The 14,217-nt window shown below is 44.1% G+C and overlaps 1 protein-coding gene across 1 annotated transcript in view; it reads left to right on the top strand.

Annotated features, from left to right (window-relative positions):
* Nucleotides 1–1,212: 1,212 nt before the first annotated feature.
* The window catches only part of RHEB (Ras homolog, mTORC1 binding), a gene marked incomplete at its 5' end in the record, with an annotated part of 18,163 nt that continues 5,158 nt past the window's right edge, over nt 1,213–14,217 (top strand). The window contains 6 exons of the mRNA XM_023521780.1: nt 1,213–1,351; nt 6,846–6,913; nt 12,393–12,475; nt 13,113–13,169; nt 13,280–13,327; nt 14,051–14,132. Coding sequence (XP_023377548.1) covers nt 1,213–1,351; nt 6,846–6,913; nt 12,393–12,475; nt 13,113–13,169; nt 13,280–13,327; nt 14,051–14,132 — 477 coding nt within the window. The remainder of the gene's footprint in view (nt 1,352–6,845; nt 6,914–12,392; nt 12,476–13,112; nt 13,170–13,279; nt 13,328–14,050; nt 14,133–14,217) is intronic.

The following is a 14,217-nucleotide window of genomic DNA, read 5'->3' as shown; positions in this document are numbered from 1 at the left end:
GGGCCCAGCGGGGAGGGCCTGCCGTTGTGGGCCATGGTTCGGAGCTGGCAGGTCATTCTAATCGCAGTGAGGATTTTCAGCCGAGAAGTATCATTTAATTTTCAAAAGCTCTCGTAGGCTGCCCTGTAGAGAGTGATTTCAGTAATTCTAGAGACACTTTGAACTCTGTGTTCAGCCGCTCCATTGAGCAGTAAATAAACCAGCCAACTTGGGGGCTGGGGGAGGAGGGAGCGCGTTTCTAGTCGTCTCCCAGCAGCGCCCACTTATAAGCCAGCTGTTGAATTAATAAATTTCTAAGTCTGTGGGGACCGCCTTGGGTGTGAAAACGTGGCGCTTGCACTGCACCTCCGTGGTTTGGAGGAAGGCTCGCAGAACCGAAGCCCCGGGAGTATGAGCCTCATGTTGGCAGACCCCCCTCTCGGCTCTCCCGCAGCTCAGCTCGTCTGAGGGGGAAGTCGACAGGTGCGCGTGTGGCACACGTGTTCAGTAACGCGGAGGATGCCGAGGGCAGGAAGGGTTTGGGATGAAACTAGGGAGGAACCACTTCCTCTTTCCTGTGATATCAGAATCTGGACTTTGTTCTTCGCTGCTTCTTCCCAGGGAAGCCTGCTCCAAAGGCCTCTGGTAGAAACTTTAACACAGAGAGGAGCGAGAACTTAGGACTCTAGTGCTTGGTTTGTTAATGTACAGGCTCAGTCATTACTGCTGGTTTTGCGAAGTCCAGAACATTTCTTAATTGTCTTCTCTGTGCCCGGCACACCCAGGCCTTTGATGCTGGGTGACTGAGACCGGATTTCTGCTGTCACACAGTTTTTTCAATAAAGACTTGGTATTTTTTCCAGATTACCCTCTTTAGAAGCTATACCCGCTAATACTTGTTAACAGCCACATATGAAAGCACCCAAAGAAACTAATCATATTTTATTAATTTCCATATTAAAATTAATAGCCAGATTTCAAGGACACCAGAGAAAATCAGCTTAGCTTTGACCTTGTTTAAGATTTTGTCTACCTTTAACAGAATATGCAGTATGCTTGTTGGTAATATTTTTTAATGTCATAAAGGTATTTCGTTCATAATAGCTTAATTGCCTAAATTCTTGTATAAGCAAATTAATAAAATTAATTTCCTTTTTTGAAATCGCCTAAATGCTAATTAAAAGAATGTTTTGTTCCCATACCTTCATCTGTCAGAGTGAGTTTTTTATGTAAAATCGGAGGGTTACATTTTTGTGCCTTGATACGCCAGTGTATACTGAACTGTTGCTTGCTTTTACAGGGAAATCCTCATTGACGATTCAGTTTGTCGAAGGCCAATTTGTGGACTCCTACGATCCAACCATAGAGAACAGTAAGTGTTGTTTCCAAGGATTTATAAACTGAGAAGCTGGCCTTTTGCATACAAACAGCCATTGTGTGTTCCTGGCGGCCGCATTGCAGGGGGTGCTCACTTAAACCTATACATCTCCAACTGGGGTCCAAAAAGCTTCCAAAAACTTTCCCCACCTTACAGTGAATGATTTTTTTATTCAGTGTCCGCATCCTGCCATCTAGAAATTGTTATTCAATTCCATGGGAATCCAGAGTCCTATATTAAAACCTCATATTCCAGGCTCTGCTTTAAAAGAGCTAGAAATAGAGTGTGCAACCTCGTCCCCCATCCCCACCCTAACAGTAGCCCTATTTAGGGATTCAGAGCTTGAAAAGAAGAGATGAAAGCACTCCAGATCCTCTGTGCCTTACTCCTGGGGAAGCTCTAGCAGCCCCAACCCCAACCCCTTCCAGTCCTGAAGGCTTCGGGAAGGCTGCAGAGAAGGGAGCCGTCTGGGGCTGGGGAGACCAGCTGCACCACTGAAAGAAACAAAGTCTGTTGGCCTTTCCGGCCATGTGCAGAACAAAGCACCAAAGACTAGAACCAGCCACAACCTTCACCTTGTCCAATTTCAATCTTTGGTTTCAAAATATTCCTGAAGGATTCTAGGACTCTGGGCCAAGTCTTGGTTCTAGGGGTCACGGAGGAGAATCTGAAACGCTTCCATCCAGGGAAGTTGCTTGGCTAGAAGCTGGTCTTCTTTCAGACCATCTTAGGATCCCAGAGAACCTGGAACCAGTCTTCCCAGCTTCTTGACACCTGGAATTTGTCACCAGGAACATGCAGATTTAAGCATGGGATTCATGAAAACCCAATTGGCATATTAGAAATGAAGCCGACTTAACAGCTAGATTCACAGACTTTTAACAGCTAGATTCTTAGACTCCACCTGCCTAGAGCTTGCAAGAGAGACTTAGCAAGAGGCTTGCAACGGGGAGTTGACAGACTACAGCCCACAAGCTAAGCATGGGTTTTACATTTTTTTTTTAGTATTTGAAAAAAGTCAAAAGAATAATGTTTGTGACGTGAAAGTGATATGAAATTCAAATTTCAGCATGTATACATAAAGTTTGATTGGAATACAGCCGTGCTCAGTCACGCACATAATGTCTGTGGCTGCTGCTTCTCTATGATAGCGGACTTGCTAAGTATTACAAGAGAGACCGTAAGGCCCACAAAGCCCAACATTTGCTATCTGGCCCTTTACAGGAAAAATTGGCTGACCTCTGGCTTAAAATATTCAGCTGTCCTTTGTGTCCCAGTGTGCTAATGGCAGGGAAGGAAACGTATTGGTTGCTAAACTCACTCTGGGCAGACCCATGTTTGAAAGTAACTTCTGCCTTATCTGGAAGGAGGGGTCCTCCTTACATCCTGTTGATTGTTTAGTTACCACTTACAGATCGGATACCACTGTGAGGAGCAAATTAATTTGAATGCTAAGCAGACAAGTTTGGTTATCTCTCCTTTGGAGTGAGAATACAAGAAAACCAAACGGAGATCTTGGCCTTAGTATTTGCTATACAAAGCAATTTAGAATTTCGCCTCCTTAAAGAGATAAGGCTCATTTGGGAATTTTCTTCGTAGAACAATAGAAGATAGTTTTCATGGTAAGATCTGCTTATAAAAGTGGTTTTTATAATTGTGTACCTTCTGTGCCATTTAAAATTGAGTCAGAAGGGAAGTCATGGTGTTGTATGTAAATAGTTTCTTCATATTTTAGTAATGGATCAGATGGAAGTCTAACTTCCTCACCTTGGTATTCCGACAACCAGTGAAATGACTACTTCGAGGCGCTCAAAATCATCTTTAATCGTGTTTTTAATGGTTTCCTAATACTTTGCGTTTAATAGTAAAGACTTTTGTTCAGTCTCAAAAATGAATTCGATGAAAGTCTTTAGTCAAGAGCAGAAACGGGCGTCGGAGTATATGAGTCCCTCAGAAGTTCATGAGGGGTGTTCAGACATCAGATTCTGTTTCCCACACTTCTGACAGTAACGCAGCGCAGGAATCGTCCTCCACCCTTCCCCCGCTGTTTCGTAGAAAAACATTCATTGTTTGGCTAACGGAATTAGAGAAAATGGAGTGGTTATCATAAACTTGTTGCTAGCGACATAAATGAATGAATAGCTTTATGGTTTTTAAAAAACTATTTTCTAAATCTGGAACAAATCTAGTAATTTACATATAACTTTAATATGGAACAGGTTGTTTAGAGCAAATGTTCAGCGGTGACACATTTCTGTGAAGCGTCACTGCAAAAGCAAAAATTCTGGGACCATGTCATCTTTTAAAACAGGAGAATCATGATAAAGCCACATATTTTTGAGTTTGGAAATTTTTTTAAACCGGAAATACTGCCTGCGCAAATGCGCTTGATTATCTACTCTCGTATTAATCTAATAGCTCACCGTGAACTAAATTGATAACGATGACATTTAGTGGTAGTTTGTCATTTAAAGGAGGAATCACAGCAGTTCAAAACTTCTGCCATCTCAAGGTAGGACTGTTGATGAACCAATAAAGTTCCTCTCAGAAGACGGGGAGATTCTAATTAGGAGTCTGGCGGCAGCATCAAGCGTCGCGTGGCAGGTCGACTTCTCTTGGGATGTGAAATGAACGAAGAGCTCTCGGTGCCCGTTAGCGCCACGGGTCTTACCAGGAAATGCCAAACCTTCGAAATCGCTACTACCTGGCTTAGTAGTAGGTTTTACTAGTAAGTAGCTATTAGTCTGCAATTTGGGGATTTTAGGTTGGTAATTGGATTAATTTCTCCAGTGATGGAAAAGGGAGAGAGTTGCAGGCAAGTGATGTCAGGAGCCAGCCAGCGCCCCTTCTCCACGGGGTTCCGTTCACTCCTGGTCTCTGGAACCGACAGGCGTCTCTCTCATACGCTTCCCTTTCTCTATAGTAACAAGAAGAGGCAGTTTCCCATGACAGATGGAAGGTCTTCAGTTTCATTCTACTGCTTTGTGTAGGAGGCTTTGCATCCTTTTTATGTGCAAGGATCTACTAAGACGTTTATTACCATTTTATTTATTGTCTGTCTGACGTACAGTTGCATATTCTCTCCCACCTCTGTGCTCCTGCCTCGCTGACCAGGATTTCCCTTGTCTCCTTGGCAGACTCTCCCTCCTGTTTCTGACCTGCTGGCACAGGGCACCCCTGGGCCTCAACGGGGGGCTCAGGCTTCCTCTGCTCTTGCTCTCTGGTGGTCGTCCCCTCTTGAGAACTTGCCCGTCTCACGGAACCCCAGCCCCACTGCCTCCCCTGAGCCCAGGCTGTTTTATTTAGCTGCCTTCATTTCCCCCAGGTGTTTACTAGGCCCCTTAGACGGAACGTACCTAGACCAGCTCCTCATTCTGCCCGCAGGTTTGCCTGTGTTGGCAGATGGCAGCCGTGCATCCAGAAACTTCGCAATCTTCCGTCTTTCCATTCTTCACACCCAACTGGAGTCACTCAAGAGAGCCTTTCGCTCTCCCTTTGAAATGGGTCCAGGACTCACCGATGCCTCACGCCTCCATCCCGCCCCCGGTCCCTGCATTGCGGGCTCACGCCGGCGCCCTTTGTCCGTTTTTCTGTTCAAAGCGTAACCAGAGTGATCCTTTCAAAATATGAAGCAGATCGGGTTACTCCCCTGCTCAGAACCCGTGGTTTCCCATCCCATTCAGAGTAAAAATCCGAAGCTCTTACCGTAACCTCCGAGGCCGCCTGCCTGCTCCCCCGCCTAACCGCCCGCCCGCGGGTCTCAGCCTCGGCCGTGCTCACGTCCTTGCTTTTCCTCGCTGAGCTTTCCACTCGCCGCTGAACCTCTGCCCACGCGCTCCTCCCGGGGAAGGCCCCTGACAGCGTTCTGATGGGTCTTCCTGCCTTCGTTGGGATGTCAGCTCCCTGAGGCCCCTAGAACAGTTCTAGCGGTGAAAATGGGCGCTCAAAAAATAGCTCGTGAATGAATGAGTGAATGAATAAATGAATGATGGTGTTTTGTTTCAATAATTTCATAATTATACTTCATAACCACAATTACTTAGTTCTACTTGAAGGTGGCTGTTTTACTGCTCACCAGCATTTCTTCTGTGATTTTCATTGAGTCTAAAATGCGCTTTTGGACCTTCGCAGGTATCTAAGGCAGGTTTTCTCACGGGTACCTCATGACCACCCCCTGGCAACGGTGATCGAAAGCACAATCATGCATTGCGCATCCCAAGTTAAGAGGAATTATGATATGGAAAAAAATACAATAGAAACTTCTCTTAGAATTGATGAAACAGGTTACATTGGGTATTCCCAGTATTCAGTATTTCTTGAAATATTCCGATTTAATTTTCATCTGCTTTAATTATTATCTTAAGAGGTTATTTCCAGAAAAGGCGCAAGGATATCAAGTGTGGCAGTTGGCTTGAGTAGTCTGGTCTGACTTCCACTCACCTGTTCCAGCAGCCCTGCTGGCATTAGAAGAGCAAGGTGCTGGTCTGAGTCTCCAGAGTGTTGCTTCTCTTCCAGCCGTCCTTTCCCTGTGGAACTCACCATTTAGCCAAGATCTCCTCTGTCCTTGTCGCTTTCCATTTTCTCTCCTAACTGTCATCTGTTTTGGCTTTCCCTTTTGGCTGTCTCACAGAGTGGGCAAAAGTGCATGGAGCAGATTCTGTGCCTGGCTCTGAGGGTAGAGTCTGTGCCTGGCTCTGTCAAGTTGAACGGACAGCCAGGAGATTTGAGGACTCGTGAGCCAAGATGCCTGGGACAGGGTGCAGAAGAAATCTGTTCCGTTTGGTTGTCAGAGTTCCAGATGGTTACTTGTAATAGTCAGTTACTATTAATAGTTCTTTCCTCTTTTGTCTATATTTGAAGTCTGTCTCCTTAGAATTCTGAATTGACTTTTCCGGAAGTTATTTGAGTCTAATTTATTTCCCCTGGGTAAGGAAAAGAAGTTGTGACAAATTGCTTGGAGCCTTAAGCTAAGTGGGAACGATGGCTTCACAGAGAACATCTGTTCCATTGCTGTTTTATCTGTTAATAAAATTGTTGATTCTTCTGTGTTAAAAAAATAAGCACTTCAGTTAATAGTAGCTCTTTGTGTTCTGACACCAGACTTCTATAAATCAATGAAAAGTTTCGTGCTTTTGGTTCGTTCTAGACGTCAAACTTTATGTGACATATTTCACTTTTCCACAAGAGAAAGGACTGTCCACAGAGCATTCAGATTACTTTTATCGGATATGAATTATTGCTTGATCTCAGTTTCTTTGAAAAAGTTCAGGTTTACCCAGTCTTGATTTTAGTCAGCCAGTGTTTTTTGGTTAAATAATCGAAGTAGGAAAGCAGCTGTAAACCCAGAGATTTGTCCTTTTTTGTTTTATGGAACCTTTTTCAGGCGATTATTAGGGACTCTGCTTACTTGGTTGTTATTGTTCAAACTTTAGGTGATCTAAAGTTAATTTTTTTTTAGCTAACTATTTAATTTCCTTTTCCCCTATAGCTTTCACAAAATTGATCACAGTAAATGGACAAGAATATCATCTTCAACTTGTAGACACAGCTGGGCAAGTAAGTATCTCTAGTGTCGTTGACTCTTGTACAGCATGTGTGGCAGTCGTGGCCTGGCATCGATGCTTAACCATGGCAGCAAGGCCAAGAAAACTCCTCAGGATTTATGTGCGATCGAATATTGATGATTGTCTACTTTGTCATTTCTAAGACATTTCTTGGCAGCTTTTCAAATAATTTGATGTTCTTTTTTAGAATTGTTTTAAATATATTCATAACATTGTGAAGGTTTATGTTTATTACAGGAATGTGGTTTTCTGTTTTCTAAGCTTTTAATTTTTCATCAGAGACTCGTGTTAGTGTGTTTTCTCCCTTTGTAATATGTGTTCTCTCCCACATTAAGAGCGAAAATAAGTCTTTTCTAGGGGGAGGGCATGAGAAAGGTACAGGGCAGAAACGCGCTAGCTTAGAGATAGGTTATGTGATCAGTGAATTAAGGGGCGTCGATTTGATTTGCTACACAGTGGGCAATTGCCAGAGGTTAAGTAACCCCCCAAAAAGATACTGCCAGGTCAATGTGGCAGCGGTGTGGGGAATGGGTTGCCAGGGGAATCGACTGGAAGCAGAGGATAAAGAAATTAAGAGAACTTGAGGGGAACAAAGAAACCCCTTTTGACAGCTTAATTTCCCCATTACCATGGCACGCAGTCCAGCTTTTACTAGAAACCATTCTGTTAGGCGGAATGTATTCAGTTCACTGGAGAGTAGCGGGGATTGGAAAGAAGCTGCCATGTCACTTTCTGACTCCTCACCTTGTATCTTATAATCAGCAAAGGACCGGACTGGCAGGAGGGGTGAGTGTAGCATGATCCCGTCGGCCATGTTCAGTGGAGGCTTTTTTCTGGAATTCAGGGGAACTGGGATGGGCCTCTCCTGGTTCGAAGAATGAACCCCCTCTGTCTTATGTGTGGGAGTGAACGTGGAAGGAAAGTGTAACCCACAAGTGAAGCAGGAGAATAGCTCTGCTGAGTCATCATGGCCCAGAAGAAACCCTGGGGTTTCGGTTCTGGAAGCTTCACATAAAATAAATCAAATGTGTGTGTCACAGAGATGTGACACGCAGCTCTCATTCACCCAACACACTCCCACGAGGCAGTGGATATACTGGGCTTGCGTCATCAGGCCTCGTGGCGGTCGGCTTAGAGCAGAGCCGTCCTTGGCCCTTACTGCGCGTCGACAGGATGGGGGCTTGGAGCCTCTTGGAACATGGGGAGCAAAAGCAGGCTCCACGGTGGAGGGATGACACACAGGATGCAGCTTATCTTGGAAATTAGTGTCAAAGAGCCTCTGGGGTGGGACCTTCTGTGGGATTCTTAGGGTTTATAATCTCTTCTAGTTAAGGTGACTGTGTAATTTATTGCCTAAAATAAGACACTTTTAAAGTGAAGGGGCACTGGTGTAATTATGCCGGGACAACTGGAATAAACCCACAGTGTCATGGGCGAAGAAATATGGCCATGCCATTTATGCTGGGACTCTGGACTCTGTCAGGATTTCAGCTTGCTTTTATATCTTTGTTTCAAGTTTTCATTAAGCTCATGGAAGTGGGGATAAGGATGTAAATTGATGAATCACTGCCATGTTATGTTACTGTGGAAATACATTTCCTCGTAGGCTGGGAGAAGCAGTACTTCCTAGTGGTTTGCTGTGTGGGCTCTGCAGTCACAATGCCTGGGTTCGGATGCTTGCTTTTCTTACCCAGTGACCTTGAGACAGTTAATGAACTTCTCTGCGCCTCAGATATTTTGTCTGTCAAAATGTTGGTAATAATGGTGTGTGCCTTCCTGGGATTACTGTGTTTAGAGTAGATTCGTGAGTTTGCAGAGGATTTATTTGATCCTCATTTGCAGATCTCGATGCTGCCGAGGCTAGAGCAGCGGCCTAGCATTGCCACTCAGTCGACGTGCGCGGCCGGAGTGGGGAAATGCAGGCGTCTCATGCCTGGAGTAGACCTGTCCTTGGAGACGTTTCTCTGCAGAGAACATTTATTCATATTGAGTCTCCTGATCAGAGTGGAAGCTGTGTTCTTCTAAGGTTCTGTTTTGTTCTAAAGCATAAAGGCGAACTTGGCCATCACATGCCTGTAACTGTTTTAACTGTGGAGTGATACAAAGAATGACCCCAAAAGGATCCGAGATCTCAGGGAGCGAGCGTACGCTGTGTGGGTGGCCAGAGCAAGGTCCATTCTAGCTCTGCTCTTCTTGCTCCTTTGGGTTCTGTTTCCGCCAGATAAGAATATTTAGAGAATTTTGGCATGACATACATCCAGATTCAGCTACTTTGAATAATTTGTTCTCATGGCAGCTAGGACTTCACAGTTAGGAGACCGGGAAATAAAAGATACTTACCATTCATGACGGTATGATACGGGCATTTTTTATCTGCTGCGGTCCCACCCTCCTCCTGTAGAAATTAGATGAAATGACACTAACATTTACTGCTCTGGGATCTGCTTTTAAATTGGGTTCATACGGGCTGGCTCTGGAGTTAAGGCTGCTAATAGTAGGGAAAGATGATTAAGGGGCAAATTCTTTAAAAGTAATCTCATCAATTTGTTCGCTAGCTCGCACATTTTGGGAGTAAAATTGTACATAATAAATTGCTGTATAGCGTATATGACAGCGAGTGCTGTCTGCTTAGTAGTCGGAATTACAGCTGGTGTAAGTGCCCAGCTAGGGATGACCGTGAACCTAGTTAGATGCAAGTTGGTTATTTTTAGTTTGCATGAAATATTTTGGTCTGATTTCAGTAGACTCAATGACAAGGAGTCAGTGACAGTCAATGTTATAATGTCAAATTCCCCTCACAAAACACAAATATGATTAACTTTTCTTAATAGTAGTAAATGCTCGTGTTGCAGAAATAAAGTAGCACAAAAAAGCAAAGAGTAAAACTTAAACCTTTCCCACTCTAGCTACCTCAGCCCCGCCCCCCGCAGCCGCTGTCATCAGTCTCTAGTATATGCATCCAAGATATTTTGTACGTGAACATGCACATACAGTTTTAGGTGATGATTCTCTTTTTTACACAAAAAGCAGTGTAGCTCTACATCTCTGTATCAGTGCATGCGGCCTCTTTTTTTCCCCGTGGCAGCGTATCTTGCTTAGCTGTACCCTGATTTAGCTCTTGATCTACAGTTAGCTTGTTTCCAGTCTCGCTCCCCACAGCGGTTCCACCACCAGTGTCTCGTGTCATTTTAGACAGATGGTACGCGAGTCCTGGGCGTGGGACTGCCGGGTCACAGGGCCACCGCTTACGTTCGCCCCAGCGGCGAGTCGGTGCCCATCCCTCCCAGCCTCTCCAACACGCTGTTTCTGAACGTTTTCACATTTGTCCATCTGCTGAGTGAAAAATAGTTAATCTCAGTGTTATTTTAAATTTCATAAGTATTCTTATTATGAAGGAGTGTGATCCCATTTGCCCGTGTTCGAGGCTATTTGTCTTTCCTTTTCTGCGAATTGTCCTTTCTAGTCATATACTTCACCTTTTGTCTACTGAGTGGTTGGTCTTTGCTTATTGATTTGAGGGAGCCCTTAAAATGTGAGGAAAATTAGCATTTTGTATATGATCTGAGCTACGAGGAGGAAAATTAGCATTTTGTATATGATCTGAGCTACGAGGAGGAAAATTAGCATTTTGTATATGATCTGAGCTACGAGGTTTCATTTTCAGTTTGTTTTTGTTTATGGTTTTTGTTTGAAAGACTTTCAGCCATGCAGAGCATCTTCTTTATTTTTTTAATTCTTTCATCTGCTACGCATACAGTTTGAGTTTCCATCTCTCAGTCCGATTCCTCCAAAATGCATTTTTGCTGAGGTGTGAGTTAGAGACCCAGCTTAGGCGTGTACCCCAGGTGGCTCTGCATCTGTTCCCTGTACATTTCGTTGAGGGTCACTCTTCATCCTTACTGATTTGAAATGCCAGTATTATATACCTAATTCCCATATGTATTTGGGTCTTTGTAAATTTTCCAGGCTGCTCCATCCATGAGCCAGCACTGCACTATTTTAATTATGGAAGCTTTATGGTTTCCAGTCACCTGCCTCCACAGTTGCTATTCTTTGTCCAGAAATATGTTTTCCCCAGGATCATGTTGCATTTCTACATTAATTCAGAGTTAGTCAGTGGAGATCCTTCTGATTCTGCACATTCTTGTGGAAGGTTGACATGCCGTTCCATTTATTTAAGTCTTCTCCCTTGGGGGTAGTTTAAGATTTTCTTCAGGTGAATCATATATTTTTTATTTTCTTTGGTTTATTCCTAGGAATTTTGTCCTTTTTGGTTGCTGCTACAGCTGAGAGTCTTCTTCCATTATCCTTTCTAACTAGTTGTGTTTTACGCCATGCTTCTTAAATATAACTCTTTATTTCCACATCTTCCCTTCAGGGAAAAGGTTATTTGTACTTTGGATCCTCTGTAGCTGAGTTGGTGACTAAAATCATTTGGAATTTTGTTTTTAATCCGGGTGGAAAGATCTGTCCTTCCATTAACAATTGGTTTTAAAACTAAAAATGTGTTTCAACACTAAAATGAATTCAACTTAATGAAGTTGTAATAATAATGAGAACAGGGCAGGTTTTCCTTCGCATATGTAGTAAGCTCTCTGATGTAGAAATGCTGTTTTCTGATTCGTGGCCATTGCGATATCAGAGTCGATAGTAAAACCTAATTGTTCTTTTTGTTCTTAAAAGACACGTGACCGTAGGGCAGTGATTCAAGGTCGTCACGAACATCAGTTGTACCCACACTTGGAATTGCAGAGTTAATAGAGAGTTAGTTACTTGATCTAACAGTGGCTCGCCATGATTTTTCTGTAGTAGCGCCTGGTATGTGTGGTTTATTGACAGGTAGGTCTCAAGTAAGGATGAGATGCCTGTACCAGGCAGTGGCGTGTCCTAGTGAAAACTGCACAGCCATCAGACCTTTCTGTGTGCTTTAATAATTCTGTATCTAAAGCAGAGTTTCCTAAGTTTTATAAAACTTTACTAATACTCTATTACATAATGTGTACCTTGGTTTTTAATTCCTAAAGTTCTCAGTAAATAACTCATATTGATCCTCAAAAGTCTGTGCGCACTCTGATTGAGTATAGTGTCTATGAAAATACAGATTTATGGAGTAAACCAGTAAGACTTGTGAATTTTCCATGAGGCCTGAGAGATTTTGCATTTTTGGTCCATGGGCGAACTGCGGTTGTGCTTTTCCTGCAGTAAGAGGTCACGGAATCGGCCCTCTCTTCGTCCCTTCCCTGCTCTCCTGGGATTTACAGTCAACCTACCCCAAAAGTCTTAGAATATTGGCTTAAAACACGTTATCACCCCCAAACCAGTCTTAACTAAATCTGGAGCATATAGGCTGTGTTTCTAGAATAATATCGTAATCCCCTTTGTGCTTACTTCGATTGCTTTGACCAGGTAATTGTGAAAACCTTTGAGTAAAGAGTGCTTGTTATGCATCCGATTATTTTTTTCTCTCACAGGATGAATATTCCATCTTTCCTCAGACATACTCCATAGATATTAATGGTTACATTCTCGTGTATTCTGTTACATCAATCAAAAGGTAAGACTCCTGCTCCTTGCTTGGGTTTATTTGCTACACAGAGATAGCGTGAATCCTTATAAAGCATTGTGCTGACATCGGTAGTAACGCTTAGCCTCAATTATTAAACTAAATATTTTTAGTAATTGTGTCGTGGAGCGAACAGATTAAGGGGGAAAAATTACCGTGGTAGGTGTTCTCTCACAGCGATGGGATAAAAAACCGCATTTCTTACTGCAGGCTGCCTGGATAGACAGGGGCTGAACACAGTCCGAAATTGAAATAGGAAATGCGTAAATCGGTTTACATTTTGTTTGGTTTCGCCATATCGATGGGGAGCACGGGTGAGTGCCAGGGCCCTCTAGCTACGGAATGATCTGCAAACGTTTATCTAGAGATAAAAACTTGGGTTTCTGTGGTTCGGCAGCTCACCGTTAGACTTTGAATATTCTCAGTAAGGGTCACTGCGTGTCATGTCCGGGCAGGTGTGAAATAGTGGTAGGAAAAAACAAAGCACTTCTTTGTGTTCAGTGTACTTTATATTAAAATGGCGAGTCTGCGACATTTTCTGTGTTTCCCACTATAAACATTCCATAACAACCGTTTAAAAACATCAGCGCTGAAATGGATGTCTGATTTCATGCGTTCTCTTTTATAGTTTCGAAGTGATTAAAGTTATCCACGGCAAGTTGTTGGACATGGTGGGGAAAGTGCAGTAAGTAGTAATGTTCTCTCTCGTTAGACGTCCTCATTACGGTAGCACCGTCTGAACGATAAAATCTGCGCTGACCCATTGACTTTGACTCTTTTTTCTTTTGTTAATAGAATACCTATTATGTTGGTTGGCAATAAGAAAGACCTACATATGGAAAGGTGCGTAGCTCGTAAATCATCGCTGATTTATAAAATCCGGGATAAGGTGATTTAGTCACTGACGTTCCATTTTTAATTATTGTCCTTGGGGCAGGAAGATTTTCCGCTGTGGCGTTATCCGCTCTGTGTTCGGAAATGTGGCAGCGACCAGGCCAGATTAGAAACTGCGGTGTGGCTCTCACCTGTTCATTTCCTCCAGAAAAGAGGGCGAACACTGTGGAAAATTCCCTTTAGATCCCTCTACCATCTTGGGGAAAGCCGCCGCTGAGAAAGACAGTGGTGGCACTCCCTCGCGCCGCAAGTCGGGTTTGCGTCCCAGGCTGCGAAGCGGAGCTATGAGCGAGGCGGCCATGGACCCCGCCCCCGTGGGTCCTCGGCCTGGAGGGCAGAGACTCGCTGGCCTGGCCAGGGCCGCAGCTTGTCACTGCAGCACTGAGCCGCAGGCCCTTTCCGAGCGGCCTCTGCCCTCGGGCGCCTGCGGCCCGCTGTGAGATGCCGGCGTGCGGGAGGGAGTCATGCTCTGTGAGCCGTGGGTAATCCCACAGGGCGGTGTCTGTTCTGTCCCCCAGGGCTCCTGTGTCACACACGGGCTGGCGATGCTGAGCGGAGCGTGCTGCTGCTCCACGAGGGAAAACGCGATGAGAATGGGGCTCAAATCAAGTACAGATGTCCCGTAAGGAAAAGGGCAAAGCTGTTTCATTGGATTTTCCTTTTTTTCTTTAGGGTGATCAGTTATGAAGAAGGGAAGGCGTTAGCAGAATCTTGGAATGCAGCTTTTTTGGAATCTTCTGCTAAAGAAAATCAGGTACGTACTTTTTAAAACTCATCGTCACTGCGTCCCGTCGCTCACAGGCACGTGTTCCTCTTGGTCATCATCCCAGCGCCATCTT

The sequence above is a fragment of the Pteropus vampyrus genome, unplaced genomic scaffold, assembly GCF_000151845.1.
Source record: "Pteropus vampyrus isolate Shadow unplaced genomic scaffold, Pvam_2.0 Scaffold316, whole genome shotgun sequence".
NCBI classification, from domain to species: Eukaryota; Metazoa; Chordata; class Mammalia; order Chiroptera; family Pteropodidae; genus Pteropus; species Pteropus vampyrus.
Note: the sequence above shows the minus strand (reverse complement) of the source record. Positions and strands in the feature narration are given on the sequence as shown.